Source organism: Bubalus bubalis, chromosome 10 (assembly GCF_019923935.1).
Source record: "Bubalus bubalis isolate 160015118507 breed Murrah chromosome 10, NDDB_SH_1, whole genome shotgun sequence".
In the NCBI taxonomy this organism is placed as follows: domain Eukaryota; kingdom Metazoa; phylum Chordata; class Mammalia; order Artiodactyla; family Bovidae; genus Bubalus; species Bubalus bubalis.
The window spans coordinates 33,407,538-33,422,966 of NC_059166.1; the positions used below are offsets into that span (position 1 = coordinate 33,407,538).

Here is a 15,429-nt window from a genome sequence, read left to right on the forward strand (position 1 = left end):
GCTAATATCTCCATGTCTGAGAGAGAGGAATTCCATGGCAAAAATCAAACATCTTGGCAGGTGAGAGAAACTGCAGAGAAGGGGAAAAGCTTGATACTTTGAGGGCACTATTTTTCATGTTTTTGAATAAAGGTCTCCACATTTTTATTTTGCCCAACCCTGAAAATTGCACAACCTGTCTTATAAATAGTGAATAGGTAACATTAGGGTCAAATACAGGATAAGGCTATTTCAGAACAGTTGAATTAAAAGAAATTTCTCTGTTGTGAAAATTGTAAGGATTTTGATAAAGTAACAGGGCTCAGAGAAATGTGTTCTGTAGAACTTTTTAATTATAATGTTCTAAAGTAAGTTTCCTTTCATGAGTCATACCTTACACTACAGGGATTGCTTGTGAGGAATTTATCATGGGCAAAGTTTATTGGCAGGCTTCTTAAAGCATCCTGGGTGTTAACTTCTCAGATGTGAAGGTGGAAGTCTATCAAGATGTGACTTTTTAAACATGCAATTGTTGCATGTGATTATCCTTTATAAGGGGGCTTCCCAGGTGGCTCAGTGGTGAAGAATCTGCCTGCCAATGCTGGAGATGGAGACATGAGTTCATTCCTTGGGTCAGGAAGATACTCTGCAGTAGGAAATTGCAACTCACTCCAGTATTTTTGCCTGAAAAATGCCATGGTTGGAGGAGCCTGGTGGGCTACAGGACATGGGGTCGTTAAGAGTTGAGACAATTGAGTGACTGAGTAACTAAGCATGTACACATATCCTTTGTAAGGAAGAAATCCACAGGTATAAAGGACCAAGTAATTAAATCAAATTTCTTCAATTATGAGGCAATGTGTTTTCTGGACTGATGAAAAATCATAGTAGATTTGCTTAGAGTTAACTGTCTAGGAGATTTAGGTATAGAAATATTATGTAAACATAGAAAGAATGTATTCCTGAGTTTTAAAAATTCTTTTAGTTTCTCTTCATAACAAAACGGGAAAAGGACAAAATATGAGACAGTTTTTAAAAGTAGTACTCAAGTATGCAGTTTTATTTTATTTTATTTTTTAAAATTTTCAGAATTGAAGACCATTTTTCTGAAAAGCAGAAACAAAGCAAGCATCCAACTGCAGAACCATGGCCAGCAATCTTTCCCAACCTGAAACCGTGCAGCTCTGCCATGAGAATGTGAACAGATCTTGTATTAAATCTCCTGACTTGCCTGCATCTTGGGTGATTCTGGACACAGTGTTTGGCTTCAGGTCTTTATTGGCTATCTTTGGAAACTTCTTGGTGATGACTTCAGTTCTTCACTTCAAGCAGCTGCATTCTCTAGCCAATTTTTTGATCGCCTCTATGGCCTGTGCGGAGTGACCGTGATGCTCTTCAGCATGGTCAGGTCCGTGGAGAGGTGCTGGTACTTTGGAGCCAGATTTTGTTTGCTTCAGAGTTCCTGTGATGTGGCATTTTGTTACTCTTTTCTCTTCCACTTGTGCTTTATCTCCATTGACAGGTACGTTGCTGTTACTGATCCCCTGGTCTATCCCACCAAGTCCATGGTGTCTATAACAGGGGTATGTATCAGCATCTCCTGGATTCTGCCCATTGTGTACAGCAGAGCTGTGTCCTACACAGGTGTCAGTGATGATGGGTTGGAGGAATTAGTAAGTGCTCTCAACTGTATATGGGTTTTGATAAGTGTTTTGCTATTTTTTATACCTACCGTTGTTATGATAATTCTTTATGGCAAGATTTCTTTAAATAGCTAAACAACACGGAGAAGGCAATGCCACCCCACTCCAGTACTCTTGCCTGGAAAATCCCATGGGTGGAGGAGCCTGGTAGGCTGCAGTCCATGGGTTCGCTAAGAGTCGGACATGACTGAGTGACTTCACTTTTACTCTTCACTTTCCTGCATTGGAGAAGGAAATGGCAACCCACTCCAGTGTTCTTGCTTGGAGAATCCCAGGGACAGGAGCCTGGTGGGCTGCCATCTATGGGGTCGCACAGAGTTGGACACGACTGAAGTGACCTAGCAGCAGTAAACAACAAGCTCTAAAAATTGAAAATACTGGTAGCAAAGCAGAATCAGAGAGTTACAAATGCAGAGTGGCCAAGAGAGAGACAAAAGCAGATAAAACACTGGGTCACAGCAGTAGCATTTATGATTTCATGGTTACCATATACAGTTGATATACTAATTGATGCCTTTATGGGTTTCATAAACCTTCCCTATATTTATGAGATTTGCTGTTGGAGTTCCTATTACAACTCAGCCATGAACACTTTGATTTATACTTTATTTTACCCTTGGTTTAGGAAAGCCTTGAAAGCTATTTTAAGTGGGGGACTTTTTAAGGATAGTTCACCAACCACTAGCTTATTTTCAGAGTAAATGAAAGCACTAAGTTGAAAAATTTAGGGCTATTTTTAATATTATGAATTTATGGTGAAATTAGATACAAAAAATGAATAAAGCCTTCCAAAATTGGGGAAATATGTATATATTTCAAATTAGCCAGGAGCAAAGTCACAGACAGGTGCCTTGATCATATAATAAAGATATTTATTGCACTAAATAATAAAGGCATGGCCTTGAGGAGGGCCTGGAAGCCCACTCCAGTATTCTTGTTTGGAGAATTCCATGGACAGAGGACCCTTGGGGGCTACAGTTCATAGGCTCAGCAAGAGTTGGACACAACTGAAGTGATTTAACAAAGTAATAAATGATTAAGTGGTTTACTTGTATCATCTGTCTTGATGCTTTGTACACATCCTTACTATATGTACTTGTTATACTATATGTATATGTATACTATATGTACCATATATCCATTTCTGTGAATCCTGAATCTCATTTTTCGTTCTCAAATCTGTAATCATTTTCTCATTTAGGCTCAACTTTCATTTATCTTTCAATGGTCCTTCTTTCTCAGTCTTCTGCAACATTATTTCATTTTCTAGGGCTGTCATAGCAAAGTATCACAGGTGGGGTGGCTCAATCGGCAGAAATTATTTCTCCCACTTAGAAATGTAGAGGTTAGTTACAGACATTATAAAGAAGTAGAAATTGTGGAAAAAATTTACCAAAAAAGCTGATACAATGATGTTAGCTAATATAAAATCTGCATGTGAAAAAATTATCTATTATCACTAGCAGGGACCATTTCTGCATCAATTTCTCTCACTTGAAAATAATGTGAAATTCACATTCTCATTTTTTTCTCAGCAGTTTCCTCACCTAAGTGTAGTCTGTATTTACTTTTCCAGGATGTTGTAGGATCAAAAATTCTTTGCTTTTGCCGCAAAAAACCTAATATTAGAAAAAGCATAAACAATATATAAATCTCTGACCCATATCTCCTGTGTCTCCTGTATTGCAGGCATATTCTTTATCTGCTGATTCATTGTGGAAGTCCTGTGTATTTTGCATAATGAAACCATTGTAGTATAAGTACTGGTATGTAGGTCTTTTTCTTTTGGATTTTTCTGTCTTGTCATTCATTTGAAGTAATTTTTTCTCATTGGTTTTCATTGAGTCTTTTCGTTGTTTTCAAACAAATTCTGAACGTTAATTATATACAAGTAAATGGCTCAGAAGGTAAAGTGTCTGTCTACAATGCTGGAGACCCGGGTTCAGTCCCTGGGTTGGGAAAATCCTCTGGAGAAGGAAATGGCAATCCACTCCAGGACTATTACCTAGAAAATCCCAGCGACAGAGGAGCCTGGTAGGCTACAGTCCATGGGGTCGCAAAGAGTCAGACATGACTGAGCGACTTCACTTCACTAAGTACCTGTGCAAGGATAGCTAAGGATTAAAAAAAATGTATTTTATCTAGTATTTTCCTCAAGGAAAATAATTTTGTGGGTAGTATGGACAATTCGTTTTAAAATATATTTTTTGAGCCTCAGAAGGATATCGCAGATCTAACTCCTGTGAGCAGAGGATGAGTTGCCATCACAAGGCTGGCACATGCTATTTGGTCATTCCTATAATATTGTCTTCTCACCCACATATGGTCCCATGGCCTGCGGGGTAAAAAGTTGTTAAAACAACCTTATTTTTCAGTAGGAAGGACTTTTGAGGAATCCCCAAGCATGTTTGGACTTGTGTAGGCAAAAGTAGGCAAATAGAAGGGTAGATTAGTTTGGGACTGTTGGATTAATTTCCATAAATGGAAGACTGGGCTTGGAAAAAGAGGGAGTCAAGTAGAGCAGTAGCATGATAAAAATAAGTACATTTTCATGTTATCACTTACTATCCTCAATACATCAGATTAACTGCAGCAGATTTTAAAAAAGGACATCTTCCTATTTTTAGAGCATAGAGCGCATAGAAAAAATTAAGTGAAAGAGTCAGATAATAGTTCCATTCAATAAATGTCACACAGAATTACACTGTTACTAAATTAAATTATAGATAGACCAAAGGAAAATTAAAGATTTTAAAAATACTTCCTATGGGTAGGGAAAATATTCTATTGTTATGTATGATACCAAAATCTCTAGTACAATTCTGAATATGAAGTTTCTTTTCAGCATGTAGTGAGTATGTGAAACTCAACAAAAGAAAAAGAAAACAAAAGAGAAGATTCTTGCATTCACTCCAGGATAGCAGTAGCAGTGTTAGTCGCTCAGTCGTGTCTGACTCTTTGCAACCCCACGAACTATAGCCTGCCAGGCTCCTCTGTCCATGGGATTCTCCAGGCAAGAACACTGAAGTGGATTGCCATTCCCTTCTCCAGAGCATCTTCCTGACCTGGGGATCGTACCCAGGTCTCCTGCATTGTAGGCAGATTCTTTACCGTCTGAGCTCCAGGGAAGATCACTTCAGAATAGTCTTTCCTAAATATGACTACCCAGGTTGGCTGATCAAGGCTTTCTAATCACACAAGCATGTAATGCTTTTGTTGGTACTGTATTATAACCTCCTTAGCCTTAGATGACTGAATTAGAGTTGGCAAAATGATTCCAGAAAAACTCTTTGGTAGGTAGGCTGCTAAGTCGCTTCAGTTGTGTCCGACTCTGTGTGACCCCAGAGATGGCAGCCCACCAGGCTCCCCCGTCCCTGGGATTCTCCAGGCAAGAACACTGGAGTGGGTTGCCATTTCCTTCTCCATAAATAGGTAGGAGTGAATCTATCATATTATTACTCAAGAGAAAAGTAACAAAGACACCAGATCATGTTAATACTAAGTATGAGAATGAAGCTCTTTGATCTTGCTGAGTTCTATTAAAAGTTTTGATTGCTCATTGTTTCCTTCTTTAAAATGATAAAAAAAATATCTATCACTGAAATTCAGCACACACTGAGAGATGAAAATTTAGAAGCAATCTCTTTGGAGTCCAGTAAAAGACAAAATAGTCCAATATTATCACATTTTATAAACATTGTTTTATTGCTGTTGTTGTTCAGTCGCTAAGTCATGTCCAGCTCTTTGTGACCCTCCCATGGAGAGTGGTTCACCAGGCTTCCCTGTCCCTCACTGTCTCCCTGAGTTTGCTCAAACTCTTGTCCATTGAGTTGGTGGTTATCTAACCATCTCCTCCTCTTATCACCCTCTTCTCCTCCTGCCCTCAATCTTTCCCAGCATCAGGGTCTTTTCCAATGAGTCAGCTCTTTGCATCAGGAGGCCAAAATATTGGAGCTTTAGCATTAGTCCTTTCAATGAATATTCAGGATTGATTTCCTTTAGAATTGACTGGTTTGATCTTCTTGTCGTCCAAAGGATTCTCAAGATTCTTCTCCAGCACCACAATTTGAAAACATAAATTCTTCAGGCTCAGCCTTCTTTATGGTCCAATTCTCACATCCATACATGACTACTGGAAAAACCATAGCTTTGACTATATGGACCTTTGTTGGCAAGTAATATCTCTGCTTTTAATATGCTAAGTTTGTCATAGCTTTTCTTCCCAGGAATAAGCATTTTTAAATTTCAGGGCTGCAGAATCCATCCATAGTGATTCTAAAGCCAAAGAAAATCAAGTCTGTTACTGTTTCAATTTTTTCCCCTCTATTTGCCATGAAGTGATGGGACTGGAGGCCATGAACTTAGTCTTTTGAATGTTGAATTGTAAGCCAGATATTTTACTCTTGTCTTTCACCTTTCACCTCCTCTTCACTTTCTGCCCCTAGGGGGCTGTCATCTGCATATCTGAAGTTATTGATGTTTCTCCTGGCAATCTTGATTCCAGCTTGCGCTTTATCCAGTCTAGCATTTTGCATTATATACTCTGCATAGAAGGTAAGTAAGCAGGGTGACAATATACAGCCTTAAAGTACTGTTTTCCCAGTTTTGCACCAGTCCATTGTTTCATGTCTAGTTTTAATTGTTGCTTCTTGAAGGAGGGCTTCTCACACAGCGCTTCTCAGGAGGCAGGTAAGGTGGTCTGGTATTCCCATCTCTTGAACAAGTTTGTTGTGATCCACACAATCAAATGCTTTAGCAAAGTCAATGAAGCAGATGTTTTTCTGGGATTCTTTTGCTTTTTCTCTGATCCAGCAGATGATGGCAATTTGATCTCTAGTTCCTCTGCCTTTTCTAAATCCCGCTTGTGCCTCTGGAAGTTCTCAGTTCACCGTTGAAGCCTAGCTTGGAGAGCTTTGAGCGTTACCTTACTAGCATGTGAAATAAGCACAATTGTAAAGTAGTTTGAACCTTTTTGGCATTGTCCTTCTTTGGGACTGGAATGAAAACTGACCTTTTCCAGTCCTGTGGCCACTGTTGAGTTTTCCAAATTTCCTGGCCTATTGAGTATAGCACTTTCACAGCATTATCTTTTAAGATATGAAATAGCTCAGCTGGAATTCCATCACCTCCACTAGTTTTGTTCATAGTAATGCTTCCTAAGGCCCATCTGACTTCACACTCCAGGATGTCTGGCTCTAGATGAAAGACCACACCAAAATGGTTATCTGAGTCTCTAAGACCTTTTTTGGACAGTTCTTCTGTGTATTCTTGCCACCTCTTCTTAATTTCTTTTGCTTCTATTAGGTCATTACCATTTCTGTCCTTTATTGTGTCCATCTTTGCATGAACTATTCCCTTGATAACTCTCATTTTCTTGACAAGGTCTATACAATAAATAAGCAAATATAAATGTAATATACATGAATGACTGGAATGCATTTGAATTTACAGATATCTTGCATGCCTTACAGCTCATAAATTTTCTCCTACTGAAGTGTCTCTGAGTTTTTACTCATCTTAAAGAGAATGTTCTTAAATATCTCTTTGCAATATATCCTGTGCAATAGGTCCTTTTTGTGTAGACCTCTTCAGATAAAACAATCTCATATTTTTACTTAGCTAAGACTTTTTCCTTTTAGCAATGAATACATTTTGAAATATATCAGATGGAATTTTGTATTTTGTTGGATGATCATACAATTTAAATCTGTAAATGGTGAATTATAGTAATAGATTTTCAATTGTTAGAGCAAACTTCCATTCTTGGCATCAGTTCAGTTCAGTTCAGTCGCTCAGTTGTGTCCGACTCTTTGCGACCCCATGAATCACAGCACGCCAGGCCTCCTTGTCCATCACCAACTCCAAGATGTATCATCTCTTTATATGCTGTTAATTTTATTTTGTTTAGGATTTCTACTTCTTTATGAGTGAGAGTGTTCATTCTTTTTCCTTGGGTTTTGTATCCATGCTATTCTACATCAAACAACAAATTTTAATTGGAGATTAAAAGTGTAAATTTCTTCTTCTTCACACCTTGCACCATAGGGACTCCACTGTAGAGGATTCTGGATATGGGATTTGGCTGTGCTTCTTGGGGGGATTTGGCATTAACTTGTTAGATAGTTTAGAGGTGAGTAGTAAAAGGTAACCTGCGTCTTTTGCATCTCCTGCATTGGCAGGCAGGAGTTTTACCACTGGCATTATATAGGCTTCCCTAAAACGTAATGAATAAATAACAAATCAATACGCACCGTGCTAACTTTGACAAAGAGGAATACGCACCCAAATATCAGTCAGGTAATAAAAGATTGCTCTTAAAATGTAAGGTAAGACATCTTTTGTGGGAAAAGAAAATTTGCAACAGATTTATTTGAAGTTAAATTATTATTCAATTTAGAATATTGTTTCAGAGTACATATTAAGTATAAAAATAATACTTTATATTCTAAAATTAAAATAAATTCAAATTCAATATAGAGTTATTTAATATGTTCAGAGATTAAACTAACATAAATACATGACAGGTCACACGATAATGTTTGGTAATTATAACAGAAATAACCGGTTCAAAGATCTTTTGTTCTATTTTATTTGATTGAAAAAGGGAGGAACTTCTCCGGATGTTTACGTGCTATCTACAGCAGCACCATGAACAGCAGCTCATCCACTGTTGCAGCTGTGCAGCTCTGCTACGAGCACCTGAATGGATCCTGTGTGAAAACCCCCTACTCACCAGGTCCCCGCCTCATCCTGTACACAGTGTTCAGCTTTGGAGCTGTGCTGGCTGTATTTGGAAACCTCTTGGTAATGGTTTCCATTCTTCACTTCAAGCAGCTGCATTCTCCAACCAATTGCTTGATTGCCTCCCTGGCCTGTGCAGACTTCTTGGTGGGAGTGACTGTGATGCCCTTCAGCACAGTGAGGTCCGTGGAGAGCTGCTGGTACTTTGGGGAAAGTTACTGTAAATTTCACACTTGTTTTGATGGGTCATTCTGTTATGCTTCCATCTACCACTTGTGCTTTATCTCTCTGGACAGGTATATTGCGATCACTGATCCCCTGGTCTATCCAACTAAGTTCACTATGTCTGTTTCTGGCATGTGTATTGCCTTCTCCTGGCTCTTTTCGATTATTTATTCTTTTTCCCTTCTTGGCACAGGAGCGAATGCAGCTGGACTGGAGGATCTAGTAAGTGCTCTCACCTGTGTGGGAGGCTGTCAATTTGCAGTGAATCAAAGTTGGGTATTAGTGAATTTCATTTTATTCTTCATTCCCACCCTTGTGATGATAGTTCTTTACTCCAATGTTTTCCTCATCGCTAAACAACAGGCTAGAAAAATTGAGAATCTGAGAAATAAGACTGGGCGATGCTCAAACAGCTTCCAAGACAGAGTGGCCAAGAGGGAGAGAAAGGCTGCAAAAACGCTGGGCATCGCAGTGCTAGCGTTTCTGGTCTCTTGGCTGCCTTACTTCCTGGATTCCATCATTGATGCCTTCCTAGGCTTCATCACTCCCACATATGTTTATGAAATATTGGTTTGGATTGCTTATTATAACTCAGCTATGAACCCCTTGATTTATGCATTCTTTTATCCTTGGTTTCGAAAAGCCATCAAACTCATTGTCACTGGCAAAGTCTTGAGAGAGAATTCCTCAACAGTAAATTTATTTTCTGGGTAAGTCTACGTTTTAGATGGAGGAATTGACAGTAGATTCACAGTGAACACACGCTGGGAAGAAAGTTTAGTCATATGTGTTAGGGTCCTCTAATGTAAAATAAATTATGCTTCAAATTTGACCCCAACACTTAAATTCAGCTTCATCATTCTTTGGTAACTATAACATAAAACCCTGTATGTAATGGAAACAGCATGACCGTGGAGCCAGAAACATGGCAATTTAACACCGATCTTGGGCTGTTTCCACTCTCTGAACTTCACTGTATGTCTCTAGTTAATAACCTTTCCTTTGTAGCATTCTTGAGAAAATTTAAAAGAATGTGTAAAGAAAGTGAAAGTTGTTTGGTCATGTCTGACTCTTTGCCTCCCCATGGACTATACAGTCCATGGAACTCTCCAGGTCAAAATACTGGAGTGGGTAGCCTTTCCCTTCTCCAGGGGATCTTCCCAACCCAGGGATTGAACCCAGGTCTCCTGCATTGCAGGTGGATTTTTTACCAACTGAGCCATGAGGGAAGCCCAAGTATACTGGAATGGGTAGCCTATCCCTTCTCCAGTGGATCTTCCCTATCCAGGAATCGAACCAGGATCTCCTGCATTGCAGATTCTTTACCAGCTGAGCTATCAGAGAAGCTGAAAAGAATGTATAGAAAAAAAACCAGACAAACTATGTTTTCATTATTCTAAATCCCCCCTTTTATTGCTTTATTATAGTTCAGTCCTTGGTTATTACTTCTCTTTATATTTTCATGATTGTAATATTTTTCCATAAAATGTACATGCAGCTGGGGAATACTCAGAGACATCCTGGCTCAGGGAGGGCAAAGTAGTGACTCCGCACTGTCAGGTGTTCAGATTTGTGGCCCAGAAATATGATCTCAGAGTCGGGTAAGATCAACCCAGAGAGAAAGAGGGACTATAACATCCATTTAAGTCTTTACTATGGGAAAGGTGATTGGTGTCATTAATAGTATTTGATTATTCAGTAAGCTTCTTTGTACTGATTAATTCTACTCCTACAATTTCATTTTAGTTCAGAAATTTTACCAGTTAACATATGTTTAGAACATGGGTTTTAAGACTGTCACTCATTACTGTACTCTATCTTAAATTAAATAGTTGTTCACTTTTGCATTGTACCAAAAATATTATTTTTTAAACATTTATTTTATTAAAGTACAGTGATTAAATGTACCAAAATTATTTATAATGGCTTTCAATGATTCACATGAAATGTCCAAATTAAAAAACACCCAAAAGAATAGAAGAGTGAAATGAAGGAGATAAATGATGATAGACAGACTGGTAAACACATTTTGTGTGACCCACAGATTTGAAACTGAAGTAATTTAAGCAACTCACATTGGGTAAGCTAAGCTATTCACTTTGTATAACATTCACCGGCTTTTCAGACATGAAGACTTGTTCTGGATCTTAAGATTGGAGGGTGCTGTGTGTCCCATGCACTGAGTTAATTGCTTGATTCTCTATAACTTTTGGTTTCTTGTAATCAGACATCAAAATTAAAAATCAGAGCATCATCTCTTTGGGGCAAGAGTGAATACATATTAAAAATATTCTTGTTATTTTTCTTTAATTTCTTGATTCATATAAATCAGAAATATATTAGCACATCATTTCTATTATTAAAGAAATGCTTTAAGCTGGTAACCTTTCCTGAGACAGTGAATTTTTTCTGAATATACTATGCTTGAATGAAACTCTCTCATCTTCATTTTATGAGTAAAGATGATGCAGATAATTTAAAGGCACCCTAGACTGCTTAGTATTAGTTTATACACAACTCTTCCAACACTGAAAATCATCAATTTATTTTGATTTAGTGCTTTCAATGTAGTAACTTTCTCTAGTCCTGTGCCACAAGCTATAGAGAAATCATACTGACCATTTTAAAAATAGAAAAAGCTACAAAGTGCTTACAAAATCTGCTGAATATCTTAGCAGATTTTGGATTCATATCTAAGCTTCTGGATTCAAATAAGCACTTCTAACATCTAGTTTAGTACTTTTACACTTGTCTTTCTGTTTTTTAAATCCCTTTTCACATATATTTAACAAATGATTTAATTGTGCTCCTTTCTTCCCCAGATCAACATATCATTGTATTTTGGTGAATATTTCATATCTTTCTTTCTAAAAGCACAAGCTTCTTCTCATTTATGTGCATGAGTATATAAAAGAAATAATTCTTTATGCATCATAGTGGTTATTGTGATATGCAAATTACAGACACTTCACACTTATTTTGTGGTTATTGGGATGTACCTCTGGAAAGAGCATCCCTCTCTGTCAGACATTTGGAGATGAAATCAGAGACAGAAAAATTCACATACCAAGAAAAGCAAGCTGGTCACAGTTTCTTGGCCATTCAATTGTTAGTCTGCTGTGATAAATGTACAAAATAATCAAACTGAAGGTGACTTTGAGATGATCTATTCTGAACCATCCCTTTAAAATAATTAATTAAGTAATTTCAAATTTTTCTTGGCTGCACTGCATGGCTTACAGAATCTCAGTTAGCCCATCAGGTTTTGAACCCAAGCCATGGAAGTGAAAGCATTGAATCCTAACCACTGGACCACCAGGGAACTCCCCATATTTAAATTTTTTAACAGAGAAGCTCATAATTAAATATTTTTCATAATGGACATAGAAATTGAACATATTTAAACTATACGATTTGATAAGTTCTGACATTTGTAGATACCTGTAAAATCATCACCAAAATCAAGACTGAACATACCTATCTCCTCAAAGTTTCTTCATGTTCTTTGTAATGTCCTTCCTGCTCATCCCTATGCACTCATCCCTCTTCCATCCCCACGAAGCCACTGATCAGCTTTATGTCACTCTATACTAGTTTGTACTTCTAGCATTTTATATAAATACAGCTATACATTATATATACTCATTTCTGTCTGAATTATTTCACTCTGTATAGTAATTTGGAGAATAATCCATGTCAAAGCATGAATTGGGGGGGAGGGGGGATGATTTGGGAGAATGGCATTAAAACATGTATAATATCATATAAGAAACAAATCACCAGTCCAGGTTCGATGCAGGATACAGGAAGCTTGGGGCTGGTGCACTGGGGTGACCCAGAGGGATGCTATGGGGAGGGAGGTGGGAGCGGGGTTCAGGATGGGGAACACGTGTACACCCATGGCAGATGCATGTTGATGTATGGCAAAACCAGTACAATACTGTAAAGTAAAAATAATAATAATAAAAAATTTTTTTAATATATTTTAGTCTTTTTTCCTTGTGATGGAGTAGCATTTCACTGTGGAGAAGGCAATGGCACCCCACTCCAGTACTCTTGCCTGGAAAATCCCATGGACGGAGCAGCCTGGTAGGCTGCAGTCCATGGGGTCGCTAAGAGTCGGACACGACTGAGCGACTTCACTTTCACTTTTCACATTCATGCATTGGAGAAGGAAATGACAACCCACTCCAGTATTCTTGCCTGGAGAATCCCAGAGACGGGGGAGCCTGGTGGGCTGCTGTCTATGAGGTCGCACAGACATGACTGAAGCGACTTCGCAGCAGCAGCAGCATTTCACTGTGTGAACTGAGCACAATTTGTTTATTTATCTCATCTGTTGACTGAAGTTTGGTTTGAACCATCCCTTTCTAGATGCAGGTCACAACTTAAGTACTTGAGCAAGATAGCCAGTCTCATGAATTCACAGAAGGGGGCTTGGCCACCCTCCAGGAGGTGTCTGGCTGGATTGGGCCTTGCTGAGAAGTGTAGAAATCTACTTTCATCCCCTCCTCCCCCTAGTCTTGGCAAAAGGTCTCCTTTCTAAGAATTGCCTCACCTCTACTCCCTTAGATGTGGCTGGCCTGGTTCTAATGATCCATGACCATCTGTTTCTTGCTCTATTTTATTTTAATGCAAATTTTATTTATAAATTTATGTTATATAATCATGTTTATTAATTATAATTTAATATAATAAAACATTTGTTATTTTGTGAAAAGTGAAAATGTTAGTCAGTTGTGTCTGACTCTACGCCACCCCAAGGACTGTAACCCACCAGGCTCCTCTGCCCATGCAATTCCAGGCAAGAATACAGGAGTGGGTAGCCATTTCCATCTCCAGGGGATATTCCTGACCCAGGGATTGAACCTGGGTCTCCTGCATTGATGGTAGATTCTTTACCATTTGAGCCACCATATTGTATATTTTAGTATATAGAAATGTATACTATATATAATTATCCATTATATATTACTTCTTATTTGAGGCAAAAGGAGAAGAGGGTGACAGAAGATGAGATGGTTGGATGGCATCACCAATTGCTTGAACATGAACTTGGGTAAACTCTGGGAAACGATGAGGGACAGAGAAGCCTGGTGTGCTCCAGTCCCTGGGGTCATGAAGAGTCAGGCAAGACTTGGCAATTGAACAGCAACAATTCCAAAAAGTTTTTAAAAATTTTATAGGATTTCAATTATAGTTTCAATTTTCACAAGAGTTATATTTCCAAAAATAAATTATCTTGCAACTTCAAAAACATAACTCCATTGTCTTCTTGGACCTAGTGTACTGATGAGAAGCTTGGTCCCAGTATGGTATTCATTCCATTTTCATAGACTAGTTCTCTGTGGCCTTCGTTCCTAGGAACTTTTAAGAACTTCTCTTTATATTTGTTTATATTTAGTGTCTCTATTTTTTGTTTTGTTTTGTCTCTTTGTAGTTGGTAGGCATTTACTTTTGGAGTTTAGATTCTTTAGCCCAGAGAAAACTTTCTCTAGGATCATTTTTATTATTTTCTTGTGCTCATTCTTCAGCTGCTTTTTTCTGGGATTAAGAATTTCTCCCAGGTCCTATGGAAAGAATATTTCTCTTACCCTTCTGATAAACTTTCACTGTGTTTAATGTGGGTTGTATTTTCTGTACCTAGGGTTTTCCATCTGTTTGACCCTATCTCATTTTTATCTTTCAGAGATACACTTTAGGGCATCTTACTGGGATATCAGAAGTAAGTAAATTATCGGCTCACTTATCTTGGCAAGGCTAATCTTCAGATGGTATGTACCAATTCAACCATTCCATTGTGAAAATGATGAAATGCTTAACTACTGGTTGGTAAATATCTGTTGACCTGAGCCTCCTACATGTCTCAAGCCTTGACATGATCCAACAAGGAAAGATCAATGGAAAGCAAAGGTGGGCATCACCACAGATTAACTCTCTCAAAAGAGCCTCCTTTCTGACCAGTCATTGCTCATGTCTTAGCAGATGGATTTTTTCACGTTTTGAAATGTCAGCCCTAAATACTGACCCAGAAATCAAATGGTCACTTTTTGAAGAGCACTTCATCAACAGTAAATTTACTTCTGATGATGAAAACTTAAATAGGGGAAAATTAAGAATGTACTCAGAAGTGCCGAGTGATTGTTTAAATAATTATTATTCACTTTCTAAGAAATAAATGAGATTTCTGAAAATCTATAATGAGATGATGGGAGGAAGTTTTCAAATTATTCAGGAAAAGCATGAAAGAACAGAACTCTAGTCATTAACTTCATCCTTCCTTCTAGTCTGATTAGGAAGTCTGGCCCATCGAAGATGTCACTAGATTTGGGACAGTCTGAACTTGCTGCATCTCAAACATAAAACAGCTTTACCATTTATCTCCTAGAGCAGGCAAATCTACTCTACTGATTCTCACTTCCCCACATTTTAAGAACATTCTGGGAAGTATTACTATTTTCCATTCAATTTCCAATATTTATAAAGTCATGATAAGGTCTTTATAATTCACAGTAAAGCTTTAAAATCACATCCAGTTAAGTAATCTTATCTTTCCTACCCCAGTCAGTGCCATCCAGGCTTAAGCCTCTTCCTTTCACTCCCAGTTTCTGCTTGGAGCCCCAACCCCCCTCCAGGATGGGACAAGAATAAAAAGAGTATTAATAAAGAGATGAAAGCTGTATTCTCATGCCTTGTAGTGTCATGGTATTAATGACCTATGTCTTGATTGTGGCAGAAGCCCAACTGTAGGCTCAGTGATGAGGTATACATGTAACTTCTT

At 38.2% G+C, this 15,429-nt stretch overlaps 1 protein-coding gene and 1 pseudogene across 1 annotated transcript; both read left to right on the forward strand.

The window, feature by feature from the left end:
* Nucleotides 1–1,075: 1,075 nt before the first annotated feature.
* Nucleotides 1,076–2,383, forward strand: LOC102392531 (annotated as a pseudogene).
* Nucleotides 2,384–8,292: 5,909 nt separating this feature from the next.
* LOC102412491 (trace amine-associated receptor 7a-like) lies at nucleotides 8,293–9,362 on the forward strand. Its single transcript, XM_006040828.4, has one exon. It carries the CDS (start codon nucleotides 8,331–8,333, stop codon nucleotides 9,360–9,362), a length of 1,032 nt encoding a protein of 343 aa, XP_006040890.3. The 5' UTR covers nucleotides 8,293–8,330.
* The last annotated feature ends 6,067 nt before the right edge of the window (nucleotides 9,363–15,429 follow it).

What these genes read in the sequence shown, in the direction of transcription:
- LOC102412491 (XM_006040828.4), top strand. Translation starts at nt 8,331, where the DNA reads ATGAACAGCAGCTCATCCACTGTTGCAGCTGTGCAGCTCTGCTACGAG.